The 27,912-nt window shown below is 41.8% G+C and overlaps 1 protein-coding gene and 1 long non-coding RNA gene across 2 annotated transcripts; one reads left to right on the top strand and one right to left on the bottom strand.

Annotated features, from left to right (window-relative positions):
* Positions 1-253: 253 nt before the first annotated feature.
* On the bottom strand, positions 254-2,618 carry LOC146374598 (uncharacterized). The gene is made up of 2 exons (XR_014801912.1): positions 2,334-2,618; positions 254-835 (listed from the first exon to the last, which is right to left on the bottom strand). It is a non-coding gene; the product is annotated as an uncharacterized LOC146374598 (long non-coding RNA).
* Positions 2,586-27,909, top strand: vwc2 (von Willebrand factor C domain containing 2). The gene is made up of 4 exons (XM_084947971.1): positions 2,586-2,928; positions 12,761-13,481; positions 14,879-15,008; positions 27,052-27,909. The coding sequence occupies exons 2-4, from the start codon at positions 12,840-12,842 to the stop codon at positions 27,201-27,203; spliced, it is 924 nt and encodes a 307-aa protein (XP_084804097.1). The 5' UTR covers positions 2,586-2,928; positions 12,761-12,839; the 3' UTR covers positions 27,204-27,909.
* Positions 27,910-27,912: the final 3 nt, after the last annotated feature.

Below are 27,912 nucleotides of genomic sequence, written 5' to 3'. Positions count from 1 at the left end.
CTCTTGAGGATTTCTCCCTTGTTTACTCGTGGCTTTAAGCCATAATTGTATATACCACACATACCCACTTAGCCGAAATTATGGATAATATCTCAGAGTGTTGAAGCTATTTTGTTGAATATACACTGTTTAGGATTTGTGTTTTTTATTCCCTTTGTAGAAATGAGGGATTCTGAAGCCTTCTGGTGTGATTCAGTTTTCTACACTTGGAAACAAACCTCATAAATAAAGTGATATTAATAAGGTCGTAAGATCAACTTTTATTCTTTATTTTTATCCCCCAAACACTGAATTTGCTTCCACAGATTGTACGTGTAAAACATTCAACAGCTGAAATATAGAAAAAATAGAGGGAGTCCATTAGCAGGACACAGCCACATAGAGACTAGCAGGAGTGCGAAGACAACTCTGCACAAACTACTCCATAGTATTAAGGATGCAGTTTGTTTGTGGCAGAGGGCATGCAGCTCCTGCCCAAACAAACTTTTCTACCTGCACTCTCCTGAAAGAAAACAGAAGTGAAGCTGAACCTCACAGTAAATATTCAACACATGCTGTGGCAAAATTCTCATGGGTGCAAAAAAAAAAGAACAAGTTAACCTCCAGTCGTCCGCTCAACCGTGCTGCTAGTGGGCAGGTGGGGGTACAGTGCAGTCACTCCTTGTTTCTCCGTGTCCCTGCCGGCTTGTCCCTCTTTACCCTCGCCCCTTGGCGAATCTGACTTTGCTCCCTTTTCAGCGTAAAAACCCAGGAGGAGGAGGAGGAGGGGAGCACTTCTGTTCCGCCTGATCCGTAGCAAGCCACGAGGGCCATTTCCACAGCAGGGCTCCAAATGCTGAAGTGGAGATAATCAATAGTTAATGGGGGCAGAAATGTAATGACAGTGAAGGATGACATTTCAACCTGGGGGAAGGTGTATGTGCACTGAACGCTGCTGCATGTATGTTGATGTGTGCCCAGGGCAGTTATGAGTTCACAGCCAGCTTCTAATGTTATATTAATGATTTCCTTTTTCAACCTGACACAGGCAGGAGTGAGCGGGCCATTGCTGGAGCTTGCTGCCATAATGCAGTTTTGGAAAAAAAAAGCTATTTAGAGGTAAATAAGAAAATAAATAATTTTTTAAAGGTGTACAGGCTGTCGCTCAGGCCCTGATGAAAAACGGCTGCAATACTTTGCAGACTTGCATGTCTGTGGTGCAGATTGGGATTTCTTTTTTTAAACTTCCATCACACACAATAAGTCTGTATGCTAGACTTTTTATTATGAAGCTTCACATTCATAATCCTTAACGTGAGGCTTTATTCCAGCGTATAAGCAGTAAATATGCAACCAATAGTCTGCTATTATAAATAAAATCCCTTAGATTTATATTTCTGAAGCTTTGCTTTATCTTAAAGTTTGTTTGTTTTATCCATATAAGGAATACTTTTTTAGAGACCTGAACAGCATATAGTCTGCTGCTGTTGTTTTACCAACTGCATTTCTAGGATAATTTCTTTGTGTGCTCAGGTAGTGCTACCAGTGATGGAGAAGATAAAAGTACCAAAACGGCTTCATAAAAGGGAACAGAAATCCTACAAATTCACTTTCAAAGTAAAATTAAAAGAGTGGCTTCAATAATCTGAAGTCTAAATGTGCATCCAGCTACTATATAGGTAGACTGTATGTGCATTTACATATAATGTAGCTGGGCAAAGTGGAGCTAATGTGGAAGAACATCAGTTATGGCTGCATCAGGTCAAACTGTCACTCTGCTCAGCTTTGTTCTGTGACCACATAGTTGCTAAGCTAATGGCATTTCCTTTCTAACGGCACCAGCTAAGATAATACACCTGCTGGATATTGTGCTGTGAACAGGTTATCATGGTGGTGTTAGATTTTTTTTTTCTCAGCTGCTGTGCCCAGGAATTTATCTTTTACTCACAGCTGTCAGGTAAATGCAGTGAAGTATGAAGCATGCTATCTCCTTGGACTGCAAGAAAAAAAAGTTTTAGGCATGAAAATGAAAATAAAACAGGCTAAAACTGACAGCGTGGCGACTTATTGGCGACTTTGTGCTGCTAGTTATTTAAACTCACCTCCCACTGGCAACAAAAAATAATGACTAACTAATGTGAAATAATGTCTTAAACCATTTAAGACCTTTTTGGTAATGAAACAGGCAAATGAACAATAAAACGGGTTACATGACTATGTGACACTGATGAACAGCGGGCTGTTGAGGGGATGCAATTCACAGCTTCAGTTAAGATAAATCAGGTAAGAGGAGGAATCTTGGCGGCACACACACACACAAAACATCTTTATGCAACAATTAATCAGAATCTTACATCAGGTGCTTTAGTCTTTTTCTCTTCTGGCACCAAATTACCCCCAAAGACCAAAGTGCGCCATGGAAAACGACTCCCTAATTCCAGATAATTAGGTAAAGTCGTTAATCACAGCAGCGAGTGAACCTTCTGAACCGACCTGTGAAACATCCATCGGGCTCACTAATTGACTGCCTGTTGTCTTGGAGCCATATTTAACTGCTCCATCTAGCGGTCTCTCGGCTGAACGTGACGTCGGAGCGCTGCTGCCTCTCTTCTCTCCCCCATTTATTAAATTATTTAATTTTTTTTGTCACCGTGAGAAATAAAGTGCCAGTGTAGGGCAGGAACATCAGTAGCGCTTTGAAACCGTGGCTGTTCGTCGCAGACGGAGCGCTCTCACTCACTGCGCCGATGAAAGTTGAGCGCAGCACGCTGATGACCTGCGAGCTTCCTCCGGGGAAACTGTGCATTTGACTGGCTTAACGAGCGCCTGTTCCCATCTCTACACTACACATCATTTGTTGCTGTCTTGAGCTCCGCTGTCCAGCAGACTGAAGGCTGTGTGTTTGAACCCAGCGCACTCACGGATACGGACTCACTCCGAGGATCACAGGTGAATAAGGATGCATCAGTGTTCCTGTGTGGAGGTTTTTTCTTCTTCTCTTATTTGCTTGTCTTAAATTGCTTGAACGCTCGGGCTTCACATCAACTTAGTTGACTGTGAATAGGCTAATTTATGTTTTCTGCTCTAATGTTATTTTGCATTTCCTTGATGTTCCCACTCTCTGTGTTACAGTAAAGCCACCGTGCATGCATTTAATTGCACCTATCACCTAATCCCATGCAAATTAGCTTGATTGGAGAAAACTAACGCAGATTGTTGCAACCTACTGTTGCACCTGTGGCTGTTATTGTAAGTTCATTATGTGTTTTTTTTTTAAATATGTAAAATAGGACTGAGGATTTTCTAAGAGAGGTTTCAGACTCTGCTCACACACTTAGGGGTGCACCATCCAGTCAGCACAGCCTTTACCAGCAGAGCCGAGCCGAGCCGAGCAGACAGCCGAAACCCACAATCCAATGTATTCATTATTTAATATATTCATAGTATGCAGAAAAGTAGGGGGTAGGGTCTCAGGATTCTATATGTTTTGTGATACTGTAGGCTTGTTGTTGTTATTATTATTATTTGGTAAATTCTGTTCTGATTTGTTCTTTTTTTTAATTGAAATGCTAGTTCCGTTTTGGGTGTGTTCCAGCTGCATACCCATCACTGTCATCATCATCATCATCATCATCACTTCTCTTTGTTCTTATTGAGAAACACACACACAAAAAAATGCTTTTTTTAATTCTCTTTTCCTTGCTTTGTTGCAAGAGCAAACCACTTACCTCCTTGCACTGCATATAACCTTAAAGCCTGTATGACAGTTTTGCAAGGGCTGTTGGTTTGCATGTTTAGGCAAACTTTCTTCTGATTTGGGTCACTAGTAAGATTTACAGTCAGAGGACAAAATTCAATTAGACAGCCCTGCAGCAATCTTTACTCACTGGCAGATGGCTTTATGCTCTTGGATCCTGCCTTAGTGTCCCTTATTGCTCTAATTGGATTTCATCATTTCACACTGTTTATCTGTATGAAAATGAATTTTAAAACGCAGCATCATTAATTCAATACTCTCTCAGCCCTGTCAGATCCAAGCCCACAAGTCACCACCGCCTAAGCATTTCACATCTCATCCCCTGCGATCGGCTTTGTCATAAATTGAAGCAGACCTCAGAGTAAATTGTTATGTTGATGGCATGTTGGGTTGTTGGAGGAGTCTAACTAGGAGAATCTGTAATCTGTGTGCAATAAATGAAGTGCATGCAGTGGCGAGGGCATATTTGTCTGTCTGAGTTTATTCTAGCCCTGAGGAGATGGTTTTCCTCTCAATGACATCCACTTTGATTTTACATAGGGACATTCGCAGGAGTTGCATTCCCCAAGACAATGTGAATATGATGTTTGCTTATCTGGTAGTGCTGCTTGTCAGACATACGTTGTGTACTATACCAGCCTTACACAGAGAAGGAAACAAAAAAGGGTGCTGATACTGTAGTCTCGCCACTGCTGCATCGCTTTCCCATCGTTTTCTGTCACCGTGAAGCGTTTCACTGGGATCAGATTTGCAAATTGTCCTATTTATTCTTTTAAATACCACTCCTATTAATTAAGATTAAATGCTAATTCGAAACAAACAGCTTAGTTGGGGTGTAGAAAATTTCTGGAGATGAGCGAGCTGCCTCAGTACATTTGACCCTATTTATAGCATTATTGCGAGACTGAACAGCCATTAACCGCCCTAACTGAGTGACATCTAAGAAGAAAGTAATAGGGAGGTCAGCCTTTACACAACTCAAGCGCCACGGTTTGTGTTATTGAAACCTTGCCAGTTCAATTTATATGAATAATAGTATCGTATTTGTCAAGGTGGAGCTAAAAATTGCACTCAGATCTCAGGTTGTTGTGGCAGGACTTATCGTCCATATTCGCTCTGCTGTGTAATGAAAACGACAATAATTTATGAGTCATGAATCAATGCGATGGTGAGCTTCACTGAAGCGTGAAGCTGCAGCTAGGCTGAATCCCGTCTTGATTAATCATTGTTGCTGCACCTCAGTGGTCAAACCTACTATGTTCGGTTGCCTGAGATGTAAACAAAACTCTGGCCTTTGACAGAGGGGATTTATAACTTCAGCGACGATAATGACTGAACTGGTGCTGGTGCCAAACACCGAGGCTGGATGTTGAGTCCGTTCACTCCGGCGCAGGAAGCCACAGAAATATTTAAATGTCAGATGGAAGTGGAAGCATGGTCGGTCCTCAAAAGTAATAGCACGGGGACCAGCAGGAGTTAGATTTGCAATTTTAATGGTTGGAGCAGAATAACAAAATGCAATTGTATTATCAAGGGATAATTATAGTGGCATGCAAAAGGTTGGTCCACATTTCTGCAACAGTGAACAGTTAAGTGAGTAGAAAATGAAGTGAACTCCAAAAAGGGAAAAACTATTTCAACATTTGGAGATAGATTTGTCTGTCATTTCTATTGTGTAGAACTGCAGAGTGTGAAAACAGGAAAGGTGCGTGCCTCATTCACACAAGCACCTTTCCCCCTATGCTGAAATGCTTTCTATCTAATATGTACACACATTGGCAATATAATGAATGCATTGGCAGCAACTAGGGGTTCAGTATCTTGCCCCCCGAGTATACTTTGCCATGCAGACTTGAGGACCCAGGGCTTGAACCATCAACCTTTCAATTTAATAGTTCTGCCTCATGAGCCACAGCTACTACCCCCAGTCTTTCCTAACCTTGGATTATCTTTTCCAAGGCTTTTTCACACTTGTCATAATGAAACACCATATTGGAAGTTTCAAAGTTTTATAAATACTCCGACTTCTTCTTCAGCTTGTGTCAAAGAATCCTGCACCCAAACAGCACTCTACCTACAAGCAAGGGACTGCTGAGAGGAAGGCATTCAGGGAGCTCTTTGCTCAGTTCGTTAGGAAGATGAAAGCTAATGGGAGTGGTGGAGATCAAGTTGAGGTCTGGAAGACCAAGACAATGTTCAGAGACAGCCGCCTCCTGGATTACAAGAAAGGCAAAACACAGATGTGTTTGAGGTAGATTTTACAGAAAAAAAAGAAGAATTCATGAAAAGAAGGCTTCTTCAACTTCACAGAGGTGTATAGGTCGTGCTTTGGGCTTTTGTTGCAGCCAGCGGAATAGGGAGCATTTCACCGGCAGACGGAAGAATAGATTCAATTAAATACCAGCAAACTCTAGAAGCATCACAGTTTGAGTCTGTAAAAAAAAGATGAGAAGATGAGACGAGGCTGGCTTCTACATCGGGGCAATGATCCCGAACACACCTTAAAATTCAGAGTCAAATACGAAAAGAAACTAAAGACTGGTTTTTTTTTCCCATGGCTCTGATAGTCTGTCGGCCTAAATGCCATGAAAAATCTGTGGCCAAACCTCAAAAGAACACAGAAGTTGAAGCTTTTGCAAGAATATTTAACAAATTCAGAGTAAATAAATAAATGACTCTTAACTTCTACAGCAAGTAGTGTTACTTGCCAAAAGATTAGCTATTAAGCACTGACCATGCCGGGTGCCCAGCAGGGTGCCCAGCTGTTTCCTCGTTTCTTGATTTTCTCACTCTAACTTTATTGCTAGTGGAAATTAGGACATCTTTTATTCATTTAACTGTACTAACAGAAATTTTCAAGAGGGCAGGCGTTTGCATGTCCCTGTAAAATTCCCTTCAGTTAGATAGACACAAATCCAAGGTTACATCCTCTGTGTATATGGTAATTGTTGCTAACTGCATGCAGAGAATTGAAGGATAGAGCTATATGAAGGCATATCAGGTGAAGTTTGGGGTGGACGAGGGGAAAACAATCTGTAACATACAGTAAGGCAATTCCCATTCTTTTAATATGGACATGCTGATATGCATCCATCTCTTACATCTTCTTAGTACCCTGGAATTAAATTTTGGGCTAGCACTTAGTATCTATAAATTTGATCTAATTTATCCAGAGAAAATCTAATTATTTAGTATTTTTCCCAAGAAAAATATAGGTGGAAAAAACAACAGGCTGCTTTCGAAGGCACAGTCGAAACAAATAGCGTAATAAATAATAAATTATAATAAAAACGCACAATATTTAATGGCAAGTTTCATGTACTGTGATGTAGCTATGATCAGTGAAAGTGCATTACAACAGGAGAACACTGTCAGTGCTTTTCTTCTTGACCTATGCATTGCCTGGTTGCAGAATATTAATAATTGCATATGTTCTCCCTTAAATATGTTATTTGACCTTATTAAAAACCAATTTGCAGGAAAGTATTAAGGCAGAGCCCTTCCTCTGCTGTAAGCTGGGTATAATGAAGGTGACAAAACACAGGAATGTCCATAAAACAGTGTTGATATAGCAAATATTAAATAAGATATGAATATTTAATAGGTTACATCAGCCATGCAAACAGAAATAATTACATTTTATGTGCAGTGAAGTCATTTGCAGACAGTACATTAACCTACAAAGTGACATGAATAATGTTTGGGGATGGCTAAACCCATGAGACATCTTACTCCCTTAGACTTATATTAGCCAGTAAAACAAATCCAAAGACATTTATCTGGGATTTGGATGGTGTAGTGCAATATGAAATGTATTGACAAGACTGCCACATTTTTCTATAGTAGTGCATGATTTATAGCGCATGTGTTGCAGGAATTTAGAGACCCGAATCTGCTTTTTATACTAATGAATGCGATGTTGTATTTCACGGGAAATCTGCTTCCTTTGCTGTCAGTTTCCAGCAGAGGTCTTCCTGCTGTTCAGCCTGTCAGGCCTGAGGTTTGAACCGACAACTTTCACATCGCTGTCTGAAAGCCAGCCGACCATAACCTGCTTTAAAGTCCCAGTCATTAAACTTTAATACAATATGACCACTCCAGAGACGTTTTAGTCTTATATTTGAGATATATATTGTATTCCCGGGGTGTGTGGTTTGTTCTCCTGGAGTCTGTTTGCATCATTATTTATTAATCAAAAATTGGACGACCGTCAGATCAAGTCTCAGCACAACAGCAAAGATAAGCTTTTTTTATTGGCATTATTATGATGCATGTGTTAGTGTAACTGTTTTGGTCCAAGGCACTGTAATATAATACAAACTGTATGTCTGGGGATTTGAACTTTTCTCATACATATTTCTTGTTTAACTGACTTAAAAAAAAGTCTTTGCCTAGACCTTAATCTCATTTTAGCACCTTATGTCACTTGATAATTGCTTGCACCACTTCACTTGGCACAGTGCAGAATCCTGCCACTTGCCAAAGTGATTTAAAAAAAAAGGGGGAAATGCGCATCCACTAGACTCTGTGTGGTTCAAAAAGTGACTGCTCTCCCATAAAAATAAAAATATATACACATAAACACACCTAATTTTCCATCAAGTGATGTTTTCCAGCGATAAGTATTTTCTGTTAATTGGAGAGTTGCTTTTCCACTTACAAAGCTGAATTTCCTTCTTTATTTTGCTCAGAAGTGGGTGTTCTGAAGTGTCACACGTGTGAATGAACTCACTGATACCAGCTTATATAATCTCTGGTATGCTTTTGATTGATGGCTGCAGCCGGTAGTTAGCATAAATCTGGGATGTGCTTTGAGGTCACACCTGTGCAGGGTTTGTGACCGAGCGCAAGAGCGCTGTTGTTACCTCGGCAGGCAAAAACACAGACTTGCTACATCACAATTAGGTCCCTAAAGAGACTATGGTTGCAGCGTGAAAGACACTAGGTGATTAATGCGTATAATTTGTGTAATATTCAATGCTGTATTCTGCAGCGACATGTAGACTGACACTGTATTGTATGTTCATGTCACTTCTTAGTTGTGTTTTTTCTCTTGCTGCCAGAACGTCTTAGCGAGCACTGAAGATAGAGCAGTGAAGCAAAAACCCCAGAATTCTTTGCAGAGCTGTAGGCCAAAGATAAATCCATGACCTTTCAGCAAATAGCTTATATGCAACATTATAAATATAAAAAACGCTTGCCATCACTTGAACCTGAGGAGTGGTAAAGAAGAAGTATCCACAAAGGCATCTTGAACAGTGAAAATGTTTTCAGTGTTTTCAATCCAGTCTGTAAATCTTCCTGACATTTGGCACACATTATGCTGTGTGCTGGAGAATTAATTAGATAGACATTTGGAAAAGATGTGATCTGTATGAAAATGGCAAGATGGCATAAGGATAAGGCTAATGGACGTAGGCAACAATTTGATTTGCCGATGCTGGGAATCTGCATAATTTTGTAAAGAGTTTGTTGTCAAGAGATAAAAAAGATGCTGCTGTTTCCTTTTCTTACCTTTAACAAATCCAATAAGAAAAATAAATAAATAAAACCAGAACCAAAACCTGTCTGCGGCTTTTAGTAGCTATCCCATTGATTCCTGAAGTAATGAAATGGGTCTTAGATGTAATAGTTTTTATTTTATTTTATCAGGAGTATGTGTTTTCATAAAAACAGCAGGGAACTGTGGCTTGAAGTAGAAGTTATACAAAAGCAAGTAAATGGTACATTTGTTTAGGACTATTTTCAGCCATGGGTACACATGTAGTTCTGTAGTGAGCACTCACGTCACCAGTGTATATCATCTCTGTAAGTGGATAGTTAGCAACCCTTTGACTGTGTTGTATGTTGGAGGAATAATGGAAAAGAGACTTAAGTGTGTTCAGTGCTTGTTATTGTCTGAATAGGAAGAGAATAAATGTACTGGTTATGGCACCACAGAGTGAAGCCAGTGAGGATGGATCTTAAAGCTTGTCTGAAAAGCTTGAAATTAATAAGCACAAACTAAAACGATTGACGTTTTTTCGTTTGTGAGGATTTTTCATCTATCAATCAAGAAATGTCTTAAACCTTCATTCTTTCTAATGGCCAGCAGGGGGCGACTCCTGTAGTTATGTGCATCATAGTGTTGTATATTAGTCTGTGGGGAAATGGCTCATCTGTGATCTTCAAAACATTTTTAAACGTGGTTATGGTCTAAATATGTAACTTGAAGTGTGGATGGAAAAAGATCTAAATCGTGTTTATGCTGATTACATTCAGTGGCAGTGGCATGTGCCAATATTTTTGTGACTCATGGTCATGCACCTCTTGATTTTTGTAATCTGGTGTATTAACCCTAAAATGCAGCTGTGTTGAATGCACAAATGTACCATTGTATTGGTTTTTATGGCTGTTTTAATGGTATATCAGTACAGAATCTCAGAGATATATAGATATACTGAATAAGATACTGCAACAATTTGAAAAGATGAGACTTTGTGGAAAAAATTAAAAAAACAAACAAAACCCAAACACTTTGCAATGTCTTTGCTTACAGTTTTGACTTCTTCGCTTCCTATATCAGCGCTGATGTGGCGGCACTGTCTGAGTGGTGACCCCTATCGTACAGAAGAATAATGCACCTTAACAGCGAGCATAAATAGAAGTGACTGTGTGATGATGTTGCAGCAGCAGCATGCAAAGCACAGTCGGCAGTCCAAAGATCTGCATGGGGTTAGGTTAATTGGTGATTCTAAATCGGTCATAGGTGTGAGCATGAACGATTGTCTCTCACTCTGTGTTGGCCCCGTGAGAGAGTAGCGACCTGCCCAGGCTGTGCCCGACCTTTTACCCTATGACAGCTGGGACAGGCTCCAGCCCCACTGTGATCCTAAACTGGCTAACCGGAAACGGATGGATGGGAAAGACATGATGTTTTTGTACATATTGGTCCCAATTAGAGTCATGTTGTGTCTGGTGTCAAAACACCAAGATGCTGACGGCTGAAAAGCACTCAGCTTGAGGCTTCACAGACGTCACAGTGGTTACGGTTGTCTTACATCTACAGCCTATTCACAGGACACAAACACAAACTGTTATTTCATGTCACTTAACCAAGTGCACCTTTACGCATTGTGTGCCCGCTTAAAGGTTATAAAATGCACCGCATCTTCTTGTTACGCTGCACAGATGAAGTTTAGTAAGTCACAACGCTGATGTGTTCGCAGGGGACGTTTTCATTACCAATTTGCCACACTTGTGCGAAGTGACAGTGAGAGTTACACAAACTCGAGCAACTTTTACGTAATGAGAAAAGAGAGAACGCCTGCGAGACACGACACCCACATGACTCATTATCAGCTTGTTCACACACATGTACCGACTGCGTTACCTTTGGAATTAACTCGTTGCCGGTTATCCGTGGGAGCTGTTGACAGTGAAGGGCAAATATAGATCTATTGGCATCCTCGTGTCCTTTAACATGATGTTATGGATGATGTTCTGCTCCCGAATGCCAGCAAAGCCTGAGGGCCACCCAGAGCTCAGTCTGGATGGAGAGCACAACAGCAAAAACCAGCAGCGGTGTTAATGTGACAGCCAGTAGCAGCTGTTAAGGTGGAGAGGTGAGACTGAAAAAAGCCAAATGAGGTCCTTTTTGCTAATGAGGCCTAGGCATTTCTCTCTCTCTCTCTCTCTCTCTGTCTCTCTCTCTCTTTCAGCTGCAACAGTGTTATCGGTATGCACCTCGTTCTGCTTCCTCTCAGTTCCACAGCAGCTCCAAGGATTCAGCCTCAAACATAGCAATTCAGCTAAAACACTACTCAAATACCACTGGTGTGCCAGCAGTCAATTCCAGCATTTTTTTCCCCTTCAGAATGGAGCAGAATTAATGAATATCAAAATCGTGGCTTAAAACATGCAGACTTTGTTTTCCTCGCAGTAGAATTAATGCGGCTGTTATCTCTGCTGTATGCGTTACCATTTCAGCTCTTCAACTGCTGTTTAGGGCTCCTAAACACTGTTGGAAATTAGTTGTGTTCATTGACGCTGACAAACCAATCAATATGGTGAACTATTTCTTAAACAAACGCAGACAGGTCTTAAGTTAATTGTCGAGTCAATCGATGAGGGGTAATCTCACCTTTTCTGTTTAACGAAATAGGCCGCGGATGTCAACGCTTAGACAAGCCCGTCAGACGGAGCTCGGCGTCGAGCTAAGCCGAGCATTTGGTGGGAGTAGGGAAATGAATGGAAGTAGGCCACTGAATGCAGCAAAGCATCGTAGCGGGCATTTGAATTTCAAGGCGGTGCGGTAAATCAAGTTAAGCAGGAGACAAAAACAAAAACATTGACTACAGCTTTTCAGAAATTTGCAGTGTGTGCAGCATCAGCAGTTGATCCTGGGATTTTCCTTAACTTCAGCTGTTGTATATTGACTCCTGGCAGTGCTGAAAACTATAAGGAAAGAGATGTGCTTCTACTTCTGATTTAAAAACAAAAAACAGAGAGACAGAGCTTTAGAGGGAAACTTTTAATGCTCCTCTTTGCAAAAGCTGGCCACTGCAGTCAGCTCTAGCAAAGGAAATTTTTCTTTCCAGACTGATATTATGTTCTATTTTCAAATCAAATCTTCCTTTTGTACAGCTGACTGGGATTCATTTAAGAAAAAAAATCTAGACATTGATCCTGATTCTCCCTAATAGGAGCGAGAGCTTACGAGATTCAAGTTGTTGGGGGTTTTTTTGACCATTTTTCTTTTACTTTATCACCGCTGAGCCCGATTGATGCAGGGAAGTGTTACAGTATGAAGCAGCATCGATTTCCTAAAACGGCCCCATGAATGCTCCCTGTCCTGATGATCCAATTCCCTGATCCTGCAGGCTTGCATCACACTCGGCGGGGTGTTCGACAGACATGATGAAGCAGTGCTCTGAAGTGAATTTCTTGCCCTGTTCTCGAGGCTAAATGAGACAAAAGCCACACCTTGGATAAAAAGTGACAAAATGCCGAGCACATAACCCCAGTTTAATTTTCTCTTTCCAGATGGACTGGCTCACACCTGAGATGTGAAGTGTGTTATGTGAGCCAAGGTGTTTTCCCACCTCGCTGGTGGTGGGGAGAGATGCTGCACTCCGTTGCCATGACAGCAGAAGTTCTCTTTGTTCTTGGGTTCCTGATGATGAGTGGCGCTCTGTGTAATCCTATCGCGACCTTACCGGTGAGCCAAGAGCGTCTGGAAAGGGTGTTGACCCAAGCTAGGGAGGACAAACATCAGGACAAGCAGACTGCAGAGGAGCCGCTGGGATACATGGCCCAGGAACAGCCGCAGGAAATCAATGCTGTAGGGCCCAACAGGACTGCCAGGTCAAACCTCAGCTCTCAGGCGCGAGGATCTAAAGGCGAGAATTCCCAGGAGCTGTGGAGCGAACAGGACAGCCTGAACCAAATAGACGAAGCTCCGACCAGTGACGTCACCCTCTCCCTGGACGCCATCGACGAGTACGCGTACCCAGACTACAGGGGGAAAGGCTGCATGGATGAGAGCGGCTTTGTTTTTGCCATCGGCGAGCAGTTCACCCCGGGCCCTTCAACGTGCCCTTGCCTCTGCACAGATGAAGGCCCTCTGTGCTCCAAGCCAGAATGTCCCAAGGTCCACCCTCGCTGCATCAAAGTGGACACTAGCCAGTGCTGCCCGCAGTGCAAGGAGAAAAAGAACTACTGTGAGTTTCGGGGCAAGATCTATGCTTCGCTAGAAGAGTTTAAGGTGAGCCCATTAACTGCATTCACTCATTTTTGACATGCTCCAACTTGAAAGAAGTGCTGACAGAACACTCCCTCGCCATGAGTGGAGTTTATCACAGGCACTACACAGGAGCTAGTTACCTCGCCTTGCAGCATGCAAGCAGGCAGGCAAATTTATAATGGCAAAGGTCAGCACTTGTCTTTTATTTCCCTTTTTTCTCCTCTGCACAATGTTACTGGAGGCTGAATTTAGCAGTGCAGCTTCAGCAGAGTGTTTCCATATTTAGTTTGTTGATACACATGATAAGAGTTACAGTTATAGTAGTGTTACAACAGCACAGCGCAGCACACTGCTGCATGTGGGTGTTTGAGGAAGAAGAAATACACTGGTGAGATGGTTGTTTTATCTTCTGACACCACTTTGAAAGGTTCGGCTCAGGACTGCACCACAGTCTCAGCGTTAGGTCTCATTTATCAGCGCCTAATGCTCCTATTTATAATGGATAGTGTCACACCAGGTGGTTAGGGCTAATATGGGATGTCTTCCTCTAACTCATGTTGTTGCCGACAGCTCTCTGCTGAGCCAAATCTACAGAAAGCCTCTACTGCCACTAGCCGCATACATCAGCCTTTCTGCTGTGTGAAGAGGGGATGCTTTGAAACTAAGCAACAGGCAGGTTTTAATGCTTGATTGCTGCATTCTGGGGCATTGTGCTAAGTGCTACCTCACTCCATTTTCACAGTGGAGTGCCATGCGGAGGCGCAAGCCTCTGCAATCTACAGCAATGCTGGAATTAACCTTTGCTCTCTTGTTAAGATTACATGTATATGACTTTATACATGCAGCTGCTAAACTGAGCTTTGCATGGACACTGTAGGCTGCAGGCTAAATGTAATTCAAAGTGCGCTCTGCCTTTGTCCTACATTTGCTGTACTTTGAGATATACAGGAACGCTCGGATAACTCAGTAATTTCTGACTCTGATCACGCGGCGAGAAAATTGGAAGCATCTTCCTTCTTGTTTCCCATTCCTATTGATTTCTCCATATCCCCCTGATTCGATTGTGAAGTTCAATTCTCGACTCAGCCCTTTCTAAAATGAGGCATTCATTGGCAATGAAGTTGAGAAAGATGGGGCTTCCCTATAGATGTGGCTTTGTGACACTGAGTGCACACAGTCTTTAAAGGAGCCAGACAGGCAGGCGTGTTTTGTGTGTGCAGGTTGTGTGTGTTTGAGAGACAGAGAGAGCTGCAGAAAGGCAGAAAATTGGCTAAACAGATATGAAATAAATGAATCTTAGACAAAGATGGCAAGAAATCAATTAATATGGGAGGAGTTTATGTCACCTGTGTTTACTTGTGCATGTGATGAACTGTTTGTAAGAGCGTTAATTGATGTTTTTTTTTCTCTGCTATCAGGTGTCTCCGTGTGAGAAGTGCAGGTGTGAGCCGAGCGGAGAGGTGCTGTGCTCTGTGGCAGCCTGCCCACAGACGGAGTGCGTGGACCCGGAGTACGAGCCGGATCAGTGCTGTCCCATCTGCAAGGGTGGTGAGTGGAGATGATGATTTCTTTCAACAAGCCAATTCATTCCAGTGCAGTCGGTCTCCCAGTGGCAATGGCATGAAAGCCCCACTAGTGCCAGTTTTTGCTCAAGGGCACCACAACAGGAGTAGCGAGGTAGCAAAGCATCATTTCGCTGACGCAAAGCAGGCAGCATGCTGCACTGCAGTGTGTGCAGTATCTTGCCACATCGGATCAAATCTGTTTAAATGAAGTCACGGCAAAAAAATATGGCTAATGAGCTCTGAGTCGTGGCCTGTTTTTGTGTAAATATTACTTTTTTCTCTGCGTCATTCTTAATGTCATTTCGAGAGTCGTTTGATTGATTCTGTAGCATATGTTCCAACTTGTCTACTGTCTGGTACTGAGATTAGAGATACGCTTGCATTTTTTGCTGCTTCTGCTGCTGTTGGGGGGGGCGGGGGGTGGAGTTTATGATCCCGTTGGTTTGAGAGCTTCGGCCTGCCTGAGAAGAAGGAATTCTGCAGCTCAGAGTCGATTATATGAAGTTGTTTCCGATGATTCCAGACAGCATGTCCTAGATTATGCCCCCTTGTTTTCTTGGCGTGACTCTAATGCAACATGGCAATGTCAGCAACATTGCTTCCTTCAGCAAAAAGAATGATGACTTGCGATATGTATCTCTGACTTGGAATCTTAAAGCGGCGCAGGCTGTCTGCTATAAACAAGAGCAAACAATCTGCATGTGGAAAACAGAACCCGCTGCATGTGAAAGTGCTTCGTCTGTATGAACCGCTTACAAGGTGACAAGCACTGCTGGTAGTGTCTTTTTTTTTCCGGGTAAAACTGCAAGTGAGATATTTTGATTTTCCAGGCGTCTGTTGGAACTTTTTACACATTAAATGCCAAATGGGAAAATTAGAAGTCGATTTGAAACAGATGATCAGATGATGATGAATGAATTTGGCTTAAATGAACAAAACACACACACGCACAAAAACACCTCTTCTTCAGCATATGTCTGCCATCAGTTCATTATCATTGCACCCAGAATATCACATTAGCATTAGTCATGTATCATTTTAAACTCTGGAAGTATTATAGACATTAGAATTTGCATGTAATGAATGTTCATGACTAGTCATCAATCAGAGATCGTCCCGCTCAAATGAGAAGCCTGTCTCACAACCTTCCAGTGGTAGCAAGTTGAAAAAGATTGGTAGTCATAGAGCGTCGCTCGCTTTATTAATATTTGGCTGCTGTAATCTTGGGGAATACATGTTGGTCCTTTGTTCTTCCGTATTTATTTATTTATTTATTTATTTATTTTTGCTGTACACCCACATTTTATATATATGCACATATTGATAATGCTGAGAGTGCTTTTTGGGCAGTTTTGGGCAGTGCTCCATAATTTCCCCCCTGTGAAATGCCCAGTGGATTAGCTGGGCCACATTTGTAGGCACGTCAGTCCAGGAGACGAATGTAGATCCCGTACAGTATGCACAGAGATGTGGCAGATTGAAGAGAGCGGGCATTTGTATTCTCAAGTATCCCCAAATCCACGGGCTCGTTCACCCGATAAGGATTTTCAGTTTTAGGTTGACGTCAGTCCCTATTACCATAAGATTACCACACATTACCTTTCAATGAATGCGGCTTGCTATGCAAGGGATGACACGTTATCTGGCCTCAGCTAATACCGTCGCGAGGAATACTTTAGCCCATGGGGATTGTGTGGTTAAAAGTGTTAACTACTCAGCCTGCAAAAACAGTAGGGCACGTCTTCTGTGGCGTTGTTAGAGCTTCCTAAATTGATGACCCTAATAACATCATCAAGTTAATCTCAGCTTGAGCTGGGAGATTTTATATTTTAGCCAACTGACACCCTCTAGAGCTGAAAAATGAAGCCAGTGTAGAAGTTTTGCTCTTTGTCAGGGGCAAGGCTGATGCTGTTTCCTCAATGCAGCCATTGCCGGAAATTATAGAGGGTACAAGAAGGACTGGACATCCTTTTTTATGGAGGGAAACAAACTTGTCCTGCTCAATACATCATTGTCAATATTAAATAACAAAATGCAATAAAAGTGCTAATAATAGAGGTGATATAACAGATTTTTTTTAATGACTGCCCGTTGTTTCCTGATGTGAGATTCTTTTTTCGTCTACCCAACAATGAAATAAAACATATTTACCAGACTGCATTTGGTTTGCAGTTGTGCTCTTTTCTTATGGACAGCTGCATCTCCTCATGCATGTTTATGGAGGCAGGAGGTCTGCTCACAGTTATTTGCATATTGTGATTTATGTCTTGTTCGTAACCCCGTGACACACCATTTTAAAAAGTCCAGGAAACACCCATGCTCCTTAAAGTTAATGCTATCAGCTCAAATGTCTAACTTTGAAAGTTATATATGTTTAAAGGCGTGACTGATTTGAGTGGCACGTGTGCGCGGACCCACGCACACGCAGTGTTGCTGCTAGACATCACCTCGGCTAATTGGAGGCACTCTACTGGACCTCTTGATCTGTAATTAGCTGACAAATAATACGGCTTGTTGTGTGGTTAATTATACCAACAGACCGTCCAAGCTGTCTGTGCTCCAGTTTTTTCTTGTTTGTTTTTTTGAGTGTGATTCTAGAGTTATTCTGCTCATGTGTTAATTAGCAGGTAGGCTGTTCTGTACTGATGTATTTCACATGTACAATTATGCATGCAGCTTGCAAACCAAGCTAAATGGTGTTAAAGAACACCTTTTTTCACTTATAACTTCCAAAAGAAAGTGATATCTTTGAAACACTAGTCTAATCTGCAAACAGTGATTGATTGGCAGCTAAGTGCATCTTTTATGTGTAGTCTGTTGCCATTTAACTTGGGGAAAATTTGTTTTTTTTAACCATATTTAAGAATTTTCCAGTGGGGGAGTACCTGCTGGTTCTGGAAGCATTATTTCTCCACTCTTAAAAACGTTAATGAAGCCCTCGGTGTGCTTCCACAGAGAAACACAGGAGCCTGCTGCTTGATTTAACATTACAATTATTTGTGTGCTCAGCTGGAAATCTGGTTACACTTGTGCACCATATATTCTGAATTACACCCAAATTGGCTAAAAGTTCAGAGCGATCTGTTTTTACCAAACACTGTTATGTTTAGCTCTGACGATGATGATGCTCAATTTTCAGCTTAGTGACTGGATGTTTCATCTCGAAATGCGACCAGTGATTTCTCCCACCGGTCGTTTTACGATCAAAGGTCGTTGCTTTTGTACCGAGGATTCAGTGAGTCATTCATCATGAATGTCCAAACCATTTGTCGGCTGCTTAAAGCCACTCGTTATGTTGTTTAACTAGAAACTGAATTGAATCTGCGAAGAAACATGAGAACCCAAAATTGCTTCCTCCACTTTTAGGCGCAATGACACTCTGCTCAGTTCCATTATGGAAATCTGGACTTTCCTGTCTGTGTTCCTTAATATAGTGAAGTGAAGGGCTAAATGACCAGAGTGCTCTTTTAAACTTGTCTCAAATACTTGTTTTCATGCATATACCTTTATGACATTTAGCTAAAAGTAGAAGCCTCGTCATCGTCATGCAGCGTCTGTCAGCCTGCTCTCAAACTCCTTTAGGGAGCATAATCTACAGGAGCACAGTGATATTTATGAGAATACAGAAATAGGCTTTGGCAACATTTATGCCTCATTTGTGCAGCAGTCGGGCTGCTGTGCTTTTTTTGTTTTTAACTCTAGCAGGTACACTTTTTATGTATTTTTAGCATCGTGCCAATAATTTACACTTCCTTCCTCACTTTTGCTCTGCCTCCTGCTGGTGTTTTCGCATGTTCACGATAGCTGTGAACATTAGAGCCCAAAGTGTTAATTGACACAGAATCGAGAGTCTGGTATCAGTATGTGTTTAACAACTTCTTATTGGACGGGGAATCATTTTTGGCTCGTGATTTTGCGACCACGGCTGACAGGGTTGCGGCTGTGCAAACAGGAGGCGTAAGCACTCGACAAACAAACACCAGATATCTTTTGTGAAAGTCTGACTCTGCGTGCTACGCCATCCGCTCCCAGAAAACTAAGATCTCTGTCAGGAACTAATACAAAAATACCCCCAAAAGATGCATCTCTTTGTGGACTTAATTGGACTTGACAACAAAGAACAATAAAAATGTGAAAAATTAACTGGGGGACATCTTATTAAATAATTGGAGGCTATACTAATTAGATGTAAACAGAAGTAAATGAGACATCACTCCAAATGACACCACTGATCTTCCCTTCAGCTCCTCTCAATATCAAAACGATTATCCATCGGATTTCATTTTGTCTTTTATTCATGATGCTTCTTAGCCAGGTATTGCAGGCGCCATGATTTAGATGACGAGGATCATCGATTGTCAGCTCCCATCTTGCCGCTGTTGATCATGCAGCGCTCGATATGAGACAGCGCCGAAGAGGTGGCTCCGTGATAAAATACAGATGATGTAAAAAGGAAGAAAAAAAAAGAAGGGGGGGGGGGGGGGGGGGGATGGTAGAGGTCGTCGACGGAGAGTTCCTCCTCTGGTTCTGTTGTTTGTCTTGTCTACAGATGTTGTTTGAGTTGTGGGCAGATGTTAAGACCTCCCAGGTTCCGCGGTGCATCCGAAGTGTCACATCAAAGCTCGGGCTCATTAATGAGAAAGAATTAAACACTCACCCAGATGACACCAAACGGGGAAGGAGGCTGGTAGTGTGCACAGGAAAGTTTTTTTAAAAAAAAGCACCGAAGAGAAGTGAAAATGAAAGAAAGATTAAAATCTGTAGAGATAAAAAAAACCCTCAGATGTGGTTTCTCGTTCAACAAGTAATCCCTCCTGTCTTTTACCTTCATTCCCCAGCAAACAGCCACTTCGCCTCTTTACCATTTTCCTCACTATTGATAAAAATACAACAAGGTATTTCAATGTTTGATAAGTTCATCAATTATGCACAGGCATTATCTTGGCCTTTTCAGGCATGCAAAATCAATGCTTATGGCAGAGCACCCTGCCTCAGATGTGTTATTCACCCTGTATGCTAGGAGACACTCGGGGAAGAGCCAGGGGAGGAAGATGAAAGTGAGAGGTATCACTAACATCCACCCCAGACATTTGTTCATGAATATCAAAGAACAGCTGTGAATGGGGGCAGGTTCTCATCATTTTTCACTCATTATCTTAAAGCAGTGGAACATATTGCAATTAAATGGTCTCATAGCCCTCAAAAGTTTGTGACCATCATTCGCTCTGTGCCTTGAAGTTTAATTAAACAGCATCGATTCATGCAAAGAACATCTAGTCAATGCGAGCTGAAGGGGGGAAACATGTTTTCTATACTCTAAGCTGGAGTTTGTCTTTTTTCTCCCTTTTTTAGTTTTTTTCCTCCTGCCAATATGTTTTGACCTGTTGCTTTCCTTTTCTTGGACATATTGGTAAAGACGTGGCACTTTCCGTTCTTGCAGATTCTGAGCCAAGTTTTCTCTCACTGCATCTGCTTTTGAAGAACGCTTAGGGGAAAAAAAAATCAATGCAGGAGAAGTCGCTCTCGTCTGCATCTCAGCCGTGGCTCCCCTCCCTCTTGTCCTTTGCTCTTGCAGGGTATTGCCTTGGCAACGCACGAGGAAACAAGTGGTGCTCTCCAAGACTCAGACATTAGGGTCAACACTAATCTGGAAGGGGGGGTGTGATAAACAGTATGAACCGGAGCCAAAATCACTTCAAATAGAGCAGCACGAGACACGGTAGCCTGGTTGCCAAGAGGGATACGGGCTCATTTAAACTAAGAAAGGCATGATTCATAGACGGGCCTTTTAAAAAAACAGACATCAAAAAACACATGAGTCAAAAGGGAAATTGTTTGTATGGATATAAAATGGTCTGGTTTGTCCATTTAAAGCATCCCCCGTTTCACTCTGATGCCACAGATAGGGACCAGTGCAGCTAACAGAGCTAGTTTCAGTCAATGAATGCAAAAATAATGCTGCTTCATTACTGACTGTTTGCTAAGCCCCTTAGGCTAATGTTGGTACACTTATCAAACACTTCTCACACCATAATGTAGCTTACAGTAATAACTGTGACTAATTTATCATTGAAATTCCAGTAGCATTTCAGCATGTACAGCGATGGATTTCTCGCGGAAGAAAGTAAAAGCAGGCTCTTGGAGAAAGCTACTGTAAGTGTATGAAATATGCACACACATCATATGAGGGTAAAAAAAAATAAGTGAGGCTGAAACTGTTCATCCAAGATTTTTTTTTATTTTGAAAAAAGGGAAAAGTAAATTAAACCGTAATGAGAAACTTATCGGTCGATGTTTCCTTTTTCTGTTACATGAGAAAGAATTTAAAAAATGGGGAATACCTGATGAGTTGGAGTATCTAACACCAATCTAGCTGCACTTGCTGGAGTGTGAACTTTCCCAAACTGAATGACGAGCATGAGAACATTATTCTAATTTCACACATTGGCTCCCACGCTGTGGCTGTTCCAGATAATTTTCTAACGTAACCTGTAACCTCACATGATAATAAAGCTAATGGCATACTCCTCACGTTTGGAAAGGACACAAGACTGCTACTGATGCCAGTCTAACATACACACTAACGCTTATGTTTTTAGTCTTGGCAAGGCTACTTGGAAGGTAGCAGTGACCTCTAAGTTTTACCCTACAGAGTGTGGCATTTATTAGAGCCTCGTATGCACACAGTTGCTGTGTGCAGAGGAATCTAAAGCTTTCCTTATTACACGACAAACAAAATGACATCCAGCAACAGACTTTATGGGTAGTATTTGTTGTTATAAATAATGTCATGAGGAAATCAAGATTAATGCATGCACTGGTTTAATTTTTTAGGCAAACGTGGAATTACATGCAGGGCATTTTGCATCTGCTCTAATAAGCTAATCAATTCACAAAAGGTTTCGTTTTTTCTTTCCCCCCCTTTTTGTTTAATTTTTTTTTGCTGGACCACAACATTTTTATTATTTAAAGGCCATTTTCTTTCCCATTACTGGACTTTGAGTTATGATTACAATAGCGAAAGGTCGCAATAATGACGATAATAGTTAGTCGCATTATAGTACTACTGGGTCACTGAATGCTTTTCGGCTTTGGTCTGCTTGTTAAGTGTTATTTTCTACATTTTCTCCTGAATAAAAGTCCATTTTAATGTGACTCGAAAATACATTCTCAGTACAGGAAAAAACCCCATAGAGGAACAAAACGATACAAAAACATGTTCTAGGCCTGATGCCAGACCTTTAAACACACTGTTTTTTTTAAGGATTATGTAAATGAAGGTCTTGCAGCAAAGACTGTCACCTGGACACTGCTGTGATGGCTCCCGAGGCTCCTTTCATTAAAGGACATTGGTCACGACAGTTGAGCTGCTCGAGTGCAGCTGCGTAGCTTGGCTGCAAAGATCATCTGTGCGCGTACGCGAACCTTCACGCAAGGTGACACTCCCACAAAACCAAAGAGTCAGCGGCTCTCTAAGCGAGGCGGTTACTTAGAAAACCAGTCTCACCGAGCATCTCTGAAAGAAATTATTCATATTGTTGTTAAATCCCTGCAAAGTCCCCCCTCTTTCTGCCCTTACAAAGCAGCCTCGTTTTTATTCTGCATTTATAATGCAAATGTACCCAAGAAATGCATTAAGATGAGTGATTTCGCCTATTCTTCTCTTTCCATTACCTTATAATGCGGCTGTTTTTAACATGTCAGAATTAAGGGGTGCGATCATCAGGATGTGTCCTCGTTTCTCCGTCCATTATCTGGCGCAGCTACAGAGCCAAAAGCCACAGGTGCTAATGGCTATCTCTTTCACATGCTTCCCATGCCAACTTCTAACACGCTGCACTGACAGTTTGGGTCCAACTGTTCATGCACATGCACAGTCCATTTGTCTCTGCCTCTTCGGGTGTTTTTCAAAAGCTCTTGTGAAGCCTGATGTGCCCATAAAACCCCTTTTTTTTGACACAGTGAGTGACGGAGAGATGGGGATATATTATATTATATTAATGAAACAATGACAAAAAGGTGGGTATGATATGAATGGCAGAATAATAGGGTGAGAGGAATGAGTAAGCACAGCAGGGCTAAATCCATGCATTAATTAACACAAATGAGTGTCATGCAACTGTCAATGATGGGCTTTAATCCCGGCTCCACGAAGGAAGTGCTTTTGATTAATGCCGCGAAGTGGAAGATTATTTTTCGCATTTTCCCCCCTCTCTCCTAGCACACCCTTGACATATGCATCCCCTTACTGGAGACTCAGTGCTTTAAATGCTACTAATGATGATGAATCAGTAGCGACAGCAGCCCGGGCCACAGGATGAGTTGTTATTCAGATAACGTGCGCGCGCGCGCGTTCATGTACAGACTTATAAACGTGTTGGGGTTGACATTTTGACAGGCCTCGGCAAACTGTTCACATTGATTGATGCGCAGGCTCGCTCCTTCTGGGCGCTGCGTCCAATCAAACGCGGTGGCTGCAGCTGAAAGACTCCCCATTTATCAGCATCTTAATTATACAACAGAGTGGCTCAAGACCTTGTTAGTGTAAGGTAAATAGCCATTGTTATGCTACACCTGTTGTTGTGGAAGCAATTCCCGCAGTGTTTATATTTTGCCGTGCGGCTGGAGAGATAATGGATGATTTATGAGCACTTTTTCTGCAGCCACTAGTCGAGGACGCGGGCACATTCACTAGACAAAAACATTCCCATTACACTTTAGGACCAAAAGAAGGTAATTCTGTCCGATAGGAGGAGGACACTTGTGTTTTTGTATTGTAAGCACAGCAAGTAGATTTCTTTGTACACTCCAGTGTTGCCAGATGGGAAGAAGCACCAAAATGAGTTGGACTACAGCTTTTATTTCCTCTGTCGACTCTCTCGGCTAGTTGTTCAGGTCTTAACAACCACTACCTAACATCAAAATTTCCATTAGCGAGAGCCAATTTACTGCAAAATAGTTAAAAAAAGAAGAAAAAAAAGATGCAGTCCCTTGGGGTGCACTTCAAAAACCATATTAAACCACTGTGTAACAGTGCTTAATTTGTTTTTATGCACAATTCACAGTCCAGCCTTGAAGTTGCAGAGGAGAGCAGCTGCCTTCAGCCAGACATATGCTTTACAGTGCTTGTGGTTTAGCCAATCTAAGGAGCGTGGAAAGAAATGTAATTGAATACCTCTCATGTGCAAACCATACAAAAATAAAAGACAGGATTCAGTTGAATGCCTTAATTTCAGAATATGACAGTGGATGAGATAATCGTTTGATTCAGGTCGTTGAGAATTCAGTGTAATCTTTATCCTGATGGGAGCTGGGACTGAATCAAAGGGCTGTTCTGCTTAAACCATAAGTGGTCAATCAGTAGTCTGAAGAACATTGTAATGATTTCCCAGGAATGTGTATTTTAAGTGGATTCAAAGCCGGTTGATGATAGATGGCAGAGTGGAAGCTGCATAAATTCCACCTTTAAGAGAAGCGCAAGCCTGAGATCATAACGGTAAATGTGAAAAGCCTTTCATTTCCTTGCCATCAGAAACGACTCTAGAAAGGGTGTTAGCAAATTCTTGATGCTTCTGTAGCCATTATTTTTTTCCGGGCCTCTTATATTCCCATAGCAGAACACTATTTTGGGAAACAGTCAATGAAAAGCCCAGACGAGAGAGCCCATTTTCCACTGAGAGAAATGAACTGACGAGCAGCAAATTCATTCTTTTCTTTGACTGACTGCGTTCAGCTTCTCCTGGATGTCACGAAACTGTCTTAAAGCAAAATAAAAAAACAAAAACAAAAAAAAAACAACCCAAAAAACCAAAAGACAACCAACTGCACTGAACTCCATTTGGTCAATGCAACAGATATAACATCTAAAATTAGCAGTTTAACAATAACTGAAGTCCTGCCCCACTTTCAAACTGGCATGTGTCCCACTGGCCTTCATTGCACAATGTACTTTTGCACAGAAGGTTTTCTGTCACCAGCCTTTGTGAAAAGCTGAAATATATGGCTAAGCAATTCTGCCAGTCCTCCTTTATGACTAATTTATATTTATTCCCATCCAAATAATTATTTGTACATGATACTGAAACTTTGTCCCTCCATAATAGCAACCTACTTCAGCTTGAATTGCACACCGCATTAGAAACATTAGAAAACAATTACAAAATATGAATGTTAAATGTATAAAATGCATTCAGATTGCATCAGCAAGAGTGACAGTATATCTGATGTATTGTAGAATAGCACCAGCTAAGGAAACCACAGTGGAAATAGAGCTGCTGCTCTGTCCTGAGTGGAACTCTGTGTTCTGTGTACTGGAAATAGCCGGGGTTAAATCAGTGCAATTGTTAAGCATGCACATTTGGCAGAGTCAGAATGCAGAGAACAAACTCCGGTGCTGTTGGTGGTTGATGCAGTCAGTGTATGGGATAATTGCCTGGTTGTAGCTGACTAGCTAACTGATGCATAGGTCTGGACTGCATCAGAGCACTGACTGTCTGGCATTAGGCTGTGTCCTCTCTAATCTTTAGCCATTAACATTATGTTTTCATAATCTCCCTTACCAAAAACACTCAATGCTGGCATTAGCAAAAATATACTCTAAAATATACTCTCCTTTCAGTTCTTCAATGCAAATAATTAATCTGCCAATGAACAACTCAATGCATTAAGGCATATAGACATGGTCAAGACATCCTGCTGAGTGGCAAAGTCATGGTTGTTGGTGCCAGGTGGCCTGATGTAAGTATTTCACAAAGTGCTGATCTGCTGGGATTTTCCCATCTCAGCCATCTCTATGGTTTTCAGAGAATGCCCAGAGAAGAGACAATACACAGCGAGCTGCAGTTCTCTGGTTGAAATCGACTTTTTGGTGCTAGAGGAGAATGGTCAGATGCTTCGAGCTGATAGGAAGACAACAGTGAGTCAAATAACCGCTTGTTACAAACGTAGTATGCAGAAGAACATCTCTGAACAGACAGCATATCAAAGTTTGTGGCTGATGGGCTACAGCAGCAAAGGTCCAGCCTGGTGGTGATGGCGGTGGTAATGGTGTCAGGGATATTTTCTTGACTCACTTTGAGCATCATTTTAAGACATCGTCCTTCCTGAGTATTGTTGCTGACCCTATCCATCTCTTTACTGCACCACTGTCCATCTTCTGATAGCTCCTTCTGGCAGGACAAAGCTCAAATAATCTCAAACTGGTTTGTTTAACATCACAAATGAGTTCACTGTACTGAAATGGCCTCCACGGGCAGAGCACCTTGGGGATGTGGTAGAAAACGAGGTTCACATTATGGATCTACAGCAACCGTGTGATGCTGTCATGTCAGCACTGACCAAAATATCGGGGAAATTTTTGAATGTAGGGTTTTACATAAAGTAAATGTTCCCAGACGTGAGTGAAAACAATCAAAGTATCTTCATGTTGATGTTTAATGTCACTCACCAGATTCATGAATTGAAATGAACTGGAGATCAAGCACCAGTTTACCATCCTATTTCATAAATAGGCCGGCTGACACAGGTGTCTGCGAATTTGAGGAATTTATAACTGATTGAGATCCACTGAGAAGCACAAAAGAACATGACTTTCAGTCGTGTTCGGTCTTTGAACTGCGTTTTCCCCTCACACCGAGCAGAGCCCTTGGCCGCTCAAAAGGCAAAAAAGAACCGACAAGTGCAACCTTAAAATGACTTCTGCACGTACATGAAGGGAATTTTCAGAATTTTAACAATAAATCAATCCCTTTGACTATCATCAAGTTTGTGTTCGTTTAATCTGACCACAGCACAGGTCCCACAGCATTGTAAATCAAAGGAACAAAGCAAATCACGCATTTTTCAGGGCTCTCAGTGTGAGTCTGACCTCGATAATGTGACACTGTGCCAACAACACAAAAAGAAACATATTAAAAATGGATGAGCTAAATTTGAAATTCCACTGTGAAAGATTTGAAAAAGCCCTGTTGTCTGTCGTGCCCTGTTTTCCTCTTTATTTATTTCTTTTATGTCTGTACCACCTACAGGGCCAAACTGCTACGCGGACACGGCGGTGATACCGGCTGGCCGAGAGGTGAAGATCGATGAGTGCACAATCTGCTACTGCACATACGAGGAAGGCACGTGGCAGATTGAGCGTCAAGCCACCTGCAGTAAGAACGAGTGCCAGCGGAGCTAGAGACTGGCACGGCGACGAGAGAGGGACATTGGCACGCAACACCAGTGCCGAGCCTCATGCACACTCTCAGCTTTTCACCCAGTCTACCGGGCATCAGGGTCGGACAGCACCCCTCAAGCATTTCAGCATTAATACTGTAGTCACTCCTGTATTACTGAAACGATGCTTTTATGAAAGTTTATAATCCACACACAGAATATCTATTTATCTATGTATTAAATTATTTATGAATATATATATATGAAATATAGGAGTCATTAATGCTGAAACAGTGGAAGACTATTTTTTATAGTATCTGTATTTTATTAAGCAATGTATTGGACCAGAGGTCAATAAAACAACAGAATGTATAGAACACACACAGCTGTCTTTGGAGGTGCAAGCCTCAACGTCTCTTAACCCGCGGTGTCATCCGACAAATCTCAACACCCGTCCCTCTACCACCAAAGTGCAGACTAGACGGTGCGCGATTCATTTTGCAGTGCTAGGGTGCAGACTTGCTGTGCAGGACAGCGCAGTGCAGAGTTACAGGCGAACAACAACGAAGAAAGACAAGTAAATTCACAAGGACTCGACTGTTTCCTGATTTCTTTTATCCTTTTTTTCTGGATGTTCAAATGTGCTTTGATTTGAAAGTGCTTTTTTTGTATTTCTCTCGGTACAGTGTGTTCATGTTTCAAATAAATGCCATTCTGTGCTCTGTAAATGC

The sequence above is a fragment of the Perissodus microlepis genome, chromosome 13 (assembly GCF_051167445.1).
Source record: "Perissodus microlepis isolate ML-2025 ecotype Zambia chromosome 13, ASM5116744v1, whole genome shotgun sequence".
Lineage (NCBI taxonomy): Eukaryota > Metazoa > Chordata > Actinopteri > Cichliformes > Cichlidae > Perissodus > Perissodus microlepis.
Note: the sequence above shows the minus strand (reverse complement) of the source record. Positions and strands in the feature narration are given on the sequence as shown.